General features: G+C 41.5%; 1 protein-coding gene across 1 annotated transcript in view; it reads right to left on the reverse strand.

The window, feature by feature from the left end:
* Positions 1-11,382: 11,382 nt before the first annotated feature.
* The window catches only part of LOC147602469 (uncharacterized), a 2,342-nt gene continuing 490 nt past the window's right edge, over positions 11,383-13,234 (reverse strand). The window contains exon 1 of the mRNA XM_086797941.1: positions 11,383-13,234. This exon is cut by the window's right edge and continues 490 nt beyond it. Coding sequence (XP_086654067.1) covers positions 11,436-13,234 — 1,799 coding nt within the window. The 3' untranslated portion in view covers positions 11,383-11,435.

Raw genomic sequence — 13,234 nt, forward strand, 5'->3', positions numbered from 1 at the left:
TCTACAGATTTCTGAACATGAGAAATCCTTCGAAAGGTTTTCTAGAACACCACACGCTAGGTTAAACTCATTCTCTACAAGTTTATCAATAACAATGGAATTTTCTTTCTTTCTCATATCCATTTTGAACGAATCGCGAGCCGCTAATCCAGCCAGTAGCCCTAGGATATGCGAAAATAGAGTGAATTCCTTAATTGTTGACTCGGTTATTGAAGGTTCCACATACCAGTTAGACAAATGATAAAATCGCCTCTTTGATACATTACTACCAATAAATAGAATATTTGTGGGATAAGTATCTATCAAACTATTTTTTAGAATAGCTTCTCCTATCCTGTGAGAAGAGATTTCGTATTCAGAACTGGATTCTATTCCATTGCCCATATAAGTAACAATTGAATGTTGTCTATGTGAAGCTAATCCAATTGCATCACTACATACAATATTTTTCCTTTTGGAAGTACCGATTAATAACGCTTCATTAGCAGAAAAGAATAAATCTCGTTTGCTATAACCCGTAGTTCCAGACCCAGTACCTTCAAGAAGAGGCGGATTAGCCTCTATTTCGAAGCCTTTGATACGTAAGAGAATTGACAATTCTTTCTGACGTTGACACCTGTTGGACTTTCGGAAATTTATCAATTAGTTTAACCGGTTCGGAGCTATTGGAGCTGGATCTACCCTTGCAGGTACATGGGTCGAAGCAATAACAATATTCTTACGAATACGAGAATTACTGCGCCCATTACCAATACTCCTCAATATTGGGCAAAGTAAGAATCTGGGATCAGCTTCTAGTCTATGATACGAGCGATGAACATTCAATTCATGAATATCTTGAATCCATATTGTACAGGGAGACACCTCTCTCGCTATTGCAAAAATGAGATTTAATCGGTGTACGCTCTCTTTCGAGATGAAATTTCCATGTACATTATTGAAATATGATCGATTGTATAGCAACTTCCTTAGTGGTAGCCTCATCAACGGAAAGTAGGAATTGGATGCTACATCCCTAATAACGGAAGATCGTCCAGTTTCTATGGGTCCTACTACCGGAATTCCTTTAGATGATAATAATCCTGATTAGAGTGAGATAGGTATGTCACGACATGGCATATTCAGAATGCCTCTTCGTCTCGTCGTTGCTGAAAATAGAATATTTCTCTCGGGGGCGGAAAGAGCCCACTTCTCCGCAGGATCCAACTTACGGATCTTGTAACTTAATAGATCATTTTGACGGAATTGATGTAGGTATGCCAAAACATTAGATCTTTCTTGTGGGGAAGGTTCATGATCAATCTCATTGCTCGATAAATCAGAATTGGAACTCAATTTCGACTCATACTTGGAAATAATCTTATTCGTTACTAAATATTGAGCCAATAGTTCTTTCTTACTATTAAGGGTATCGGAGCTTTCCCTACAAAGTATCCATGAATCTAGTTCATTTTTCACGAAGGAGAAAAAGATTATATTATTTATATAATTCAAGAATCTCTTCAAAGAATAGATTAGTAGATCTTTCGTTTACATTTACCTTGTCGAAGGGGAATACATTACCTTTTTCAAATAGGATCCCCGCATTGGGTCTATTAAATATCCAATAGTATCGAAACGTTTCCATGAATGAAGGGAATTAGAACCCGAAACGGCAGACAAATGGTGCTTGGAGAATGCAAGAACGAATAATATTGAGAGAATAAGGTAAGACAAGATAGACTTATTGGAAAATTGAGATACTGACCATCCTGAATGTGACATCTTCGTTTCATTAGTAATTTCTTTGAAAAGAAGAAGATCTATCTTGGATAATATGGTATTGATAGAATCACTTTTGAATCTCAATTCTAGGCTTTGGAATAAATAAGCTTTGGCACCATCTATATCCTCAGCAATTCTTTCATAAATTCTAGGGAGATTATGATTCGAGTCATCACTTATTTTAAGTACTATTTCTGGATATGTTTCTCTGATCGAATCGTAGAAGTATCTCCACCGGGTAGGGTAAAGAACCAAGGTATATACTCTCTGAATAGGCTCCATTTTTCACAGATATTTTCTTTCCAAAAGATCCAAGAGATCTTATATTTGTTCAAATCTTTTGATAATTCATTGAAATTGATGAAATGGGATGGACGGATAGGCTCTTTCCGGATATATGGATCTGCAAACTTCGTATCTTCGTGCAGAACCTTCTTCCCAATCAATCCTTTTAGAGATCTTGATGTTACATCGTTGCGTAATGAGAATCTTAGCGACCAATAAAGCGTTTCCAATTCTTCTGGTTCCCAGAAAGAACCAATAGATGGATCGTTTTGATAGAATCGATTCTTGGTGGAAACATTCCCCGAGTCTGATCTATCTTCAATAGACTTCTCTGAATTGACTTGATCCAATCCCAGATTCTTAGGACGAGGTCGGGGTCGCCAATCCGCCGATGGATTAGAGTCTATCAACGTTTTTTCCAAAAAAATCCCATCGCTACTGCACGAAGATAGAAACGAATCTTTCGTTTCACGAGGGGATGAGTTCAACTTCGACAGTAATCTTTTCAGATCTGAAATAGAATTAAAAAGTCTATCTGAATGAGTTAATAGTAATGTCGCAGATTCATGCAGATTAGACGGAATAGGTTGAACCGTTGTGAGTGCATGATCAACAGTTTCCCCTTCTGTTCGTTTCGATAAATCGGGTGATAATGAATCCGACAGTTGGGACTGAATAGATAAGATCATATTAGATGAGATGACTTCATTATCGGAGCCCACATAGAAATTTTCTAAGACGTTGGAATAACTACTGCTACATCTCCCAATAAGGAAATCCCTTTTGATTCTCGGAATGAAACTGCTTCTCGCATAGTTCCATACAGGTAGATTAGAGTGGTCTAGAAAGTTTAGTGTATTCACTTCATCGGAAATGTATCTTGAAATACTCTCACCAATATCTTTATTTGAACCTCTCCCACGACTCGAATTATCTAGAAGCAGATTCCAATTCTGTCTCCCCGTAGTGGAAAGAGCATCACTTGAAAATCCTGTTCGGATAGATTCGATGCGGGGTAATCCAACAAGAGGCGGATTCACTGCGGGTTCTAGTGAGATTGAAGAGCCTATCACTTTTTTATCAATTAACAATCTAGACTCAATGAATAAACTCTTTTTTCTCTCGAGAATTCTTTTGAGAAAAGATATCTGTTCGTCAATGTCAATATCGAGTAAACTCGATAAGGGATCAAGCATCGAAAGATCTATATCGTTCAATTTCTCGATGCAATAATCAATCGTATGTATCAGAACTTCTTGGCGAGTAACCTCAGTAACAATCATTTTGTAAAGAAATAAAACATTGAGAAATCGATGAGGATACTTCTCGTTATTTTGAGTGGTGTTATTAATCCCAGTACCAATACTATTTAGTAATTTGTTTCTCATTATTGATACACCGCAAATCGATTTATCCAAGTCATACTTTATTTCTAAAAAAGACTTTCCCGAAAGGGGAAAAAGACGAATCTCCGTTGTATCAAGCCATCTATGCACATTTGACTGAACATTCCTATACTCATCGACTCGAAAGGTAATATATTCGTTCAACAAACGCTCTATGTTATCTTTCCATTTCAATAATCTTTCTTCAGTTGCAATTCTTGTTACACCGTTGGATTCCCCGCTCCCCGCCCAGCCATCCAACCGATATTTGATTCGGAAAGAAATATTCACTAGCTAATGCACAGAAATAGTCATATAAAAGAAGTGTGTATGTTGAGTAGAGAGGTATCAATCTATTTCGTCCATACAATCTAACTAGAGAATATATTGAATGTATGTTATCTTTTCCTTTCAATTCATTAAAAAAGTAGTATTTTCACTTCTATTAGTTACTTCTCTAGGTATACCTAGAAATATTTTTAAAATATCTTGGAAGAATCTTATTGAGGTCAAAGTATTTGCTACTTGGCAACCCTAGTTTCTTTCCAAATATCCTAGTAACTGATAGATTCTCTTTCATTTTCAATGGAAATCCTTTCCCAGATTTCTCACTATTATTAATATCAATAATTATTGCCCCATTAGAAAATCGGATTCGATTCCTCAATTATCAAAAAAAATCCAGTGAGTCGATTTATTAATTCATTTCTTATTGGTGAATAAGTGTGTAGAATAGGAGAGTCTCCCCAATTCGTGACAATCTAACCCGGATATACCATCACGAGACGACATTGTATTTTTATAAGATGGAAATGAAGACAAATTGGAAATTGGAAAAGGCCTCTCTCAATCTTGTTGTTTGTAGTCGATCCAGATCTTGCTTGTTATGGATTTTTCAGAAGAATAACGAATCAGAATCATTTTGGTAACAGTCACTTTTATTTTTATTTTTATAAAGTCCCGCATGTTTATAGAATTTGAAAAACCTATTTGAATCTTCTAAATACCTATCCCTCCATAATATCTGAATCCCCTCAGTCTCATCTCTGGATATATCCTCGCCAGGGAGTGAATCCCTCACTATGCAGACCTTCCATCTATCTGAAACCAGAGGATTCATTGCACCATAACGAACTTGCTTTTCTTCTCTCGTCGAACCTGTTGAAATATCTTCGTTCGAACCTAAATAGTAAGAATCAGGTGTTCTTTTCTTCCCATCTTTTTCAACAGATAAATATCTTTTGGATTGAAGAAAGTAGTAGGAGAAGTCACCAGATTTTTCTGCTTGTTCTTTTCTTACTCCACCACCCCCATTAATCATTTTGGTTAATATAGAACTTCTTTCGATCGAACTTCTATCACTCAAGCAATGCATAGAAATTGGTATTGTTAGTAACATTAGGACTTCCAAGGTGATGCTACTACCCCTCTTTACTGAATGACGCAGATTGCGCAGAAAGAGTGAACTTAGAATTCATAAGTCAAATAATCTGATAAAAGGTTCATAACTGGAGAATGGACCAATTAGAAATTCTTTGAGATGTTGGTTCTTTAATGATTTGAAGAAGTAGTCTAATCTACTGATTTCTACTAACCCCAGAGCTTTAGATAGAGAATATGGACTTCCTACTCTTTTTTTTCCCACCCTTTCTACCTTATTTTCTTTTTTCATCTTATTCATATGTGATAGATACTATCTATTTCTCACATTTATTATATGGATAATCTTGAAAGATTCAAGATACGATGGAGTAAGTACTTCAAATAAGTATAGTGATTTATATACATATTCGTGTCCAAAACGGAAATTGGATTGGAAATCTCAAATCGTTATTGTTGAGGAGACCTGTACATATCCTCTCCACCTTTTTTCACAACTTTTCCTATTCCAAGAAATAAGAACGAGTTATCTAATTGGATGGGCGAACGACGGGGATTGAACCCGCGCGTGATGGATCCACAATCCATTGCCTTGATCCACTTGGCTACGTCCGCCCCTTCTGCTACTCGGCTCCCTGAATGTGAAAGGGAACAGGATCTATCTATTAAGATATTAGGGTCCTTCGATTGATACACATACATATTAGTTATGTATATAACGAGACAATAGTAAATCTGTGATATGAAGAACGTACTCCCACTCTATTCAAATGATTGGTAGATTACAAGCATTCTGTGAATCAGAACAGGAATATCTATATATATCTATATATATAGCCGCAGAAGAGTATTCCAAAGATTCTTCAGAATTCAAGATTGGAAACTGATGATTGTAAGATTCTGACAAACCATTACCATTCTTTCTATTCGTTTTATCTAACGAACCCTCATTGGATACCAAACCTTTTAAAACTAAAAGGTTTGGTATTCAGTTATACTGCATAACCAGACAGATATTATCCGTTTATAGAAGGAGCTTCAACAGAAGCTAAGTCTAGAGGGAAGTTATGAGCGTTACGTTCATGCATAACTTCCATACCTAGGTTAGCACGGTTTATGATATCAGCCCAAGTGTTAATAACACGACCTTGGCTGTCAACTACGGATTGGTTGAAGTTAAAACCATTTAAGTTGAATGCCATGGTGCTGATACCTAAAGCGGTGAACCAGATGCCTACTACGGGCCAAGCAGCTAAGAAGAAGTGTAGAGAACGAGAATTGTTGAAGCTAGCGTATTGGAAGATCAAACGGCCGAAATAACCGTGAGCAGCTACGATGTTGTAGGTTTCTTCCTCTTGACCGAACTTATAACCTGCATTAGCAGACTCATTCTCAGTAGTTTCTCTGATCAAACTAGAAGTTACCAAAGAACCATGCATAGCACTGAATAGAGAGCCGCCGAATACGCCAGCTACACCCAACATGTGAAAAGGATGCATAAGGATGTTATGCTCAGCCTGGAAAACGATCATAAAATTGAAAGTACCAGAAATGCCTAGAGGCATACCGTCAGAGAAACTTCCTTGACCAATTGGGTAGATCAAGAAAACGGCGGCAGCAGCTGCGACGGGAGCTGAGTACGCAACAGCAATCCAAGGACGCATACCCAAACGGAAGCTTAGTTCCCACTCGCGACCCATGTAGCAAGCTACACCAAGTAGGAAGTGAAGAACGATCAGTTCGTAAGGACCACCATTGTATAGCCATTCATCAACGGAAGCTGCTTCCCAAATTGGGTAGAAGTGTAATCCGATAGCTGCAGAAGTAGGAATGATAGCACCAGAGATAATGTTATTCCCATATAACAAAGAACCAGAAACGGGCTCACGAATACCATCAATATCTACAGGAGGAGCTGCGACAAAAGCAATGATGAATACAGAGGTTGCGGTTAGTAGGGTAGGAATCATTAAGACGCCGAACCATCCGATGTAAAGACGGTTTTCAGTGCTGGTGATCCAGTCGCAGAAGCGACCCCATAGGCTTGCGCTTTCGCGTCTTTCTAAAGTTGCGGTCATGGTAATCTTTGGTTTTCAAAATAATTAGTGATTCCCCAGGCTAGTAAGCTTGTTAACTCCTAGTATATCACGAAATCCTATCCGTGTCAACTAAGATTGATTGAGTATCCAAAACTATTAGATACAGAGGCTATTTATCGGTATCTTGAATATACCCTATCCCTTATTCCACAACGCGACCCCCCCCCCCCCCCTCTTTTTTTTTTTTTAGAATTAAAAAAAAAATAGTTTTTCCTCTATGTCTCGTGGGAAGGAGGGGGACTAACTATTCATTGATCATCCATTGAAAATTGGTTGGGACTGGGAGAAGCTCCTCAAATTGTAGTGATCTTTCAGATCATACAGCTTCCTCTATGTGCGTCCCAATGGATCTCAGTTCTCCGAATAACTAATCGATATTGCATCAAGCCTTTCCCCGATGGACTTTCCAACTCCACATTAGTTTCTTCCCCTTCTATAAGATAGAGAGTCTAATAATTGATAATCTACTAAATGGTTATCAATCCTCACTTATGGCTTAGATATCTCTTATTCATCGTCCAATTTTTACTTATCCATTTGTTTATGGCGTATTCTGATTCCCGATAACCTGCGCCCTGGTTCCAATCCACAATCTTTTCATTGTGGATTGGAACAAATCTGAAATTAACGGAAATGGGCAAAAGCTTTGTTAGCTTCCGCCACTTTATGGGTCTCCTCTTTCTTCCGTACGGCACTACCAGAATTTCTAGCAGCATCCATTGATTCATCACTCGATCTTAAAGCCATACTTCGACCTGAACGTTTTCGACACGCGATCAATAACCATCGGATAGCCAAAGCTTTTCCTTCTGCAGGTACGACTTCAACGGGAACTCGATAAGTCGATCCACCTACACGTTTGGATTCTGTTACTACATCGGGAGTTACCCCACGTACTGCTTGTCGTAGAACAGACAGTGGATTCCTATTTGTCTTTTATCTAATCCGCTTCATAGCCCGATAAGGAATCTGATAAGCTAATGATTTTTTGCCGTTCTTAAGAATACGATCAACCAGCATGTTTACTAATCGATTACGATAAATCGGATCCGATTCTATATTTCTCTTTCTGTTCGCTACACTGCTCCGATGTAACATGAGTTTGCAGATATGTCAGATTTCAATCAATTCTTTTATCCCAACGCCAATGGTATCTTAGAATATTATTTTGGCTTCTTCACTCCATATTGTAGGGTGGATCCGCCGGTTAGTCGAAGATCTCCCTCCGAACTGCACGTACGACTTTCATCGAATACAGCTTTCCATATGATTGAATAGAAATTATTGAAGTGATTTTGAACCACTTTTAGTTAATCATATTTACTCATTATGCATTGAGTATCCGTTTCCTCTTCATTATTCTAAGAATAGAAGAAAGTCAAAGTTTAGGAATGGAAAAAGAAAATCTTGCATTTCAGTTATCTTACTAAGAATGTCCGTGGGTTTATTGATCCAATTACCGAATGTTCACAAAAACTTCACCGAATCTCCATAATCGTAGTCTGAACCCGTTCCAAGAGGAAGAGACATTCTAAGATTTTCTAGGTAGGAGTCCAGGTAAAACTCAACTTACTGGAATGTAATACCTTGGACACCAAGTTGTTTCACACAAATAGATGGATAATATTCAATCTTTGTAATAGCAGGCTTCAGTCCCCTGGCAATGCTGGGTCGGCTACACGTTTAACATATCAGAACAACTGATACGGAATCATTGCGATGATACAAGTTGCGACAATGTTCTGCAACGCACTAGAACGCCCTTTCTTACGATCCTTTACTCCTACAGCATCTAAGGTTCCTCTAACGATATGATACCTCACACCGGGTAGGTCTTTAACCCTTCCGCCTCTCACAAGGACCACCGAATGTTCCTGCGAATTATGGCCAATACCTGGTATATAAGCCGTTACCTCGAACTTGGAGGTTAATCGAACTCTGGCGACTTTACGTAGGGCAGAGTTAGGTTTTTTTGGTGTAGTTGTGGAATAGTTGACAGATGAGTCAGTTTCAATGTCACTATACAGAACCGTACATGAGATTCCCACCTCATACGGCTCCTCGTCATTCAATTCCTCTTATCAATTACTCTTAAGAAAAGGAGTACAAGACTCTTTTCAGCTGTTCTCAGCTACAAAAGAATTTACAAAAAAAAATTAGATTCTTTTCAACTCATTTCCAAATCTTTGCTTTTATGCCCCCTTCATTTCCCAAACCTCAGTATTATTAATAAGTAGCACGGATAGAGAAATGGAAAATCTATCAAATTGCTGGGTAGATTCGCTAATGAGTCTCTTGTTTTCATTTGAGTAATATGAAACGGGTCAAATATAGAGGAGATTGACGAGTTGGTATAGGCTTATCCATATCATTAATTACCCTTCGATAAGGAATCCATTTTGAAATGAAGACAGCTTCGATATCTGACTTTCGTTCTTTCTTTCGTTCCAACGAGGCTGCCTGAGAAAGATTCGGTAACCTACCTAACTACCTAATAAGTAAGTGAGTAAGGATACGTATCTTTATGGGATAGGATCCGATGACTGCTTGAGGCCCGCTAGTAGCGATGATGCTGAAGTAGCAGTGAGAAAGGAAACCAGGGATATATACGAAAAAGAAAAGAGGTTACTTGTCTCGGTGATTCTGGCTTAGTTAGCTTGTTCCGTGACGAGCGACTAAGTCAAGTCCTGCATCCTATTTCCTCCCTCTTCCGTGGACCGGATCAGAAGTCCAGGTTCCGTGGAAAGAAAATTGTACCACGGGACCTCGAGAAGGTCAAGCTGTTATTACTACCAATTGTTACTACCAATGCATGACACAGATTTTTCTAATTCAGTTGTGTACTCCAAGGTTAATTCAGATGAATGGCGAGGACGAGTATTTCATCTATACCATAAAGATTATGAATAGGGAAAGAAGAACGAAAGTGTAGTAAAAAGAGAGTTAGTAATGCCAATTTTAGACGGGTTTAGTAATATCAGTTGCATAGCCAGTCCCGGTAGGATGCCAATGCACCAATCTAGTATAGTATAGTTAGAGACTGTATAGGGTTACAAAGATGTTGGGTAGAGGTAGCCCCGACTCTTTTGAAACATGTCTCTGAGAAATCTTTTAACTTGAAATTGGGGACTTGCCAGTGGGTTAACAAGGCCTCCGTTATAGCCTCCCGAAAGTTATGTAGGCAACTGGCAAAAGTACGGTCAAGGACGAACTTAAGGATACCGAAAAAGCCTATAAGAGTAGAGACAATGTGCATAAACCTCCGTGTAATGTGTCAAAAGGGATATAGGGAAAGAGTGTCGAGATGTCGACTATGTCGGCTTTTTCCGTTATCGAGGTGGTGAAGCAAGATAAGGGGGGGGGTGCATGTAGAGGCGTGTCACGCCTTACTCTCCGGAGGAATCTCCACCCCAAGAAAATCCAGACTGCGCGACCTCAGGTTACCACCAAGCTAGCGTATCCTCCCGGCGCGACGAGCGGGTTAGAAAGAGCAAACCATCGTTTTCCAAACTGAGAGGGACGCCTGAGCGATTACGAACCAAGCAATCAACGAGGCTCAATAGGAGAACAACCTCGTGGGAAGCTAATGCGCGAGACGACAGCAACCCCTCGTGATATCTGCTCCCTCCGGCACGGCTCCCCATCTCCCCATCCCCCCATCTCCCCCTCTACCTTGCCATAGTACGGTTGTTTGCGGGAGGGGAAGTAGATCCTGTCCCTCCGTCCCAGGGAGAGCTGGAAAGAGGCCAGTTCCTGGAGGATAGGGTGGCGTAGAACCCTCTGCTCCAGCTCGTATCCGGGCAGGCTTCCGCACGCCTCTTTCACCTTAGAGAGTAAGGAACCGCCCCCTTTTAAGCTGGCCCCATTAAGGCCGGAGTAAAGGAGGGTTTCTAGTAGGTGTTTTGGTATGTCATCTCCCCATTTGGAGAAGATGTGGGCCCAGAAGGCGCAGGAGCGGGTGGCCAGGGAAGAAGGCGACGTCGTGTTTGTTGGGTTGATGTGCATAGTAGATATGGGGATTAGATACACGGGTGGTGGGGACAGTGTCGATAGTGTCGATAGTGTCGATAGTGTCGATACTGTCGATACTGTCAATACTGTTGATACTGTTGATACTTTATTGAGTGTCAATAGTGTCGATACTTTATTGAGTGTCAATAGTGTCGATAGTGTCGATAGTGTCGATAGTGTCGATAGTGTCGATACTTTATTGAGTGTCAATACTGTCGATACTGTTGATACTGTTGATACTTTATTGAGTGTCAATACTGTCGATACTGTTGATACTGTTGATACTTTATTGAGTGTCAATAGTGTCGATAGTGTCGATAGTGTCGATAGTGTCGATAGTGTCGATAGTGTCGATACTTTCAAGACTTTCCCTAGTTTCAATAGTGTCGATACTGTTGATACTTTATTGAGTGTCAATAGTGTCGATAGTGTCGATAGTGTCGATAGTGTCGATACTTTCAATACTTTACTAGTTTCAATAGGTTGACTGGTCTCCCCCTCAATCAGGGCACTACCCCTTGCGCTCCACCGGGATTTCAACCCCCAGGAGGCGTTGGCTGTTCTGTCTAAGTGAGACATCAAGCAAACGGGTGGTGGGAGAGTGGTGAGAACGCCGGGTAAGGTGGACCAGCCCGTCGTTCTCTAGGCTAACGGGGATGCCCATACGGGATTCCTCTAAATGAGACACGAGGTACATAAGGAGGATCACCTCATGGGACGCAAGTATGCGAGAGGTGAGCAATCCGTTGTGGTAGAGGCTGCGGGGCCTCCCCGGCAAAGATGCCTCCTCTGGCCTCCCATAGTAGGGCCTTATCTGGGAGGGAAGATAGATCATGCCTCTTGAACCCACCATTTCGTGGAAAAGGGCGAGCTCTTGTAGGATGGGATTACCCAAAACCTTCTTCTGGAAGTCAGCGAGCCCCGTAGATTGGTGCTCTTGATGCGCCTCCTTAATGCACGCTGAGATGGCGCCGGCCTGACTGGTCAGGCTGGCCCCATTTAAGCCCGAGTAGAGTATTCGCTTAAGGAGTGGCTTGGGACATCCGTCTCCCCACTTCTCCATAACAAAGGCCCAGAAGGACCCTGATTGGTAGGCCTCCCATGTGTTAGGTGCTTTGGTGTAGCCCATCAGCTCTGCATAGATGCCCGTGTGGCACGCCACCATGTCAATCTCTTCCAGGACGAGCTCATCGGGAAGGACGAGTTGGTTGATAACCTGGTAGATAACCCCCTTTAGGTCGCGCCTCAGGTTGGCCAGGGTGGCCGATCCATGGCCGCTCTTCGGCACGAGCCGTGCGTAACTGGGTAGAAACCTGTAGGAGGTGGCAAAAGGTTGCTGTACAGGGCACCGACGGTGGAAGTAAGGCCGGGCTCCTGGCCCAAAGAGACGGAAGAGGAGGTAGCACGTGCTGGTAATGACCACGCTCTCCTCATTAAGGAGATCTACGAGTTCTTTGTATCGAGAGGGAAGAGCAGCCAGCCTCGAGAGACCTGAACTCAAGAGGCCTGATAGAGGATAAGGCATGCCGGCCAGGGTGGTGCTTGGCAATAAAGGGGGGAGCTTGTGTGCGCCACGCGTTGATGCTGTCTCCGCCTTTAGATATAGGCTCCCCACCAGCCCTTTGAGACCTGCCCTGACCTTGAGGTTAGAGACTGCCCACCGCACTATCTGTTCAACCGTCCACGTCTCCTCCCTGCGGCGGGCCTCCTCTAGCTCAGGATACCGCTTTAGGAAGTCCCTGGTTCTCTCCTCCTCAGGGGCTGTAAACTGATCCCCCCAGCCTCCACTCTCTCTTCCTTTTGCAGCCGTGCCGTCCCTCTTGCAAAGATCCTGCTTGAGATTGTTGCAAGTTGGAAAAGTATCGACACTATCGACACTATCGACACTATCGACACTCTCTCTTCCTTTTGCAGCCGTGCCGTCCCTCTTGCAAAGACCCTGCTTGAGATTGTTGCAAGTTGGAAAAGTATCGACACTATCGACACTATCGACACTATCGACACTCTCTACCTCTTCAACAGTATTGACAGTATCGACAGTCTTGAAAGTATCGACACTATCGACACTATCGACACTATCGACACTATCGACATCATCGGCACTCTCTACCTCTTCAACAGTATCGAAGTGATCGACAGGATCGACTGTATCGACACTATCGACATCATCGACACTATCGACATCATCGACACTATCGACACTATTGAAACTATTAACATCATCGGCACTTCCTACATCGTTGGAACAGTCTATCGTCTCACAGCCATCTCGCTCCCATTCCTCTCTCTCCTTCTCAAACCCGGGCCAAG

The sequence above is a fragment of the Cibotium barometz genome, unplaced genomic scaffold (assembly GCF_041138505.1).
Source record: "Cibotium barometz isolate CiBa-2024 unplaced genomic scaffold, ASM4113850v1 ctg576, whole genome shotgun sequence".
NCBI classification, from domain to species: Eukaryota; Viridiplantae; Streptophyta; class Polypodiopsida; order Cyatheales; family Cibotiaceae; genus Cibotium; species Cibotium barometz.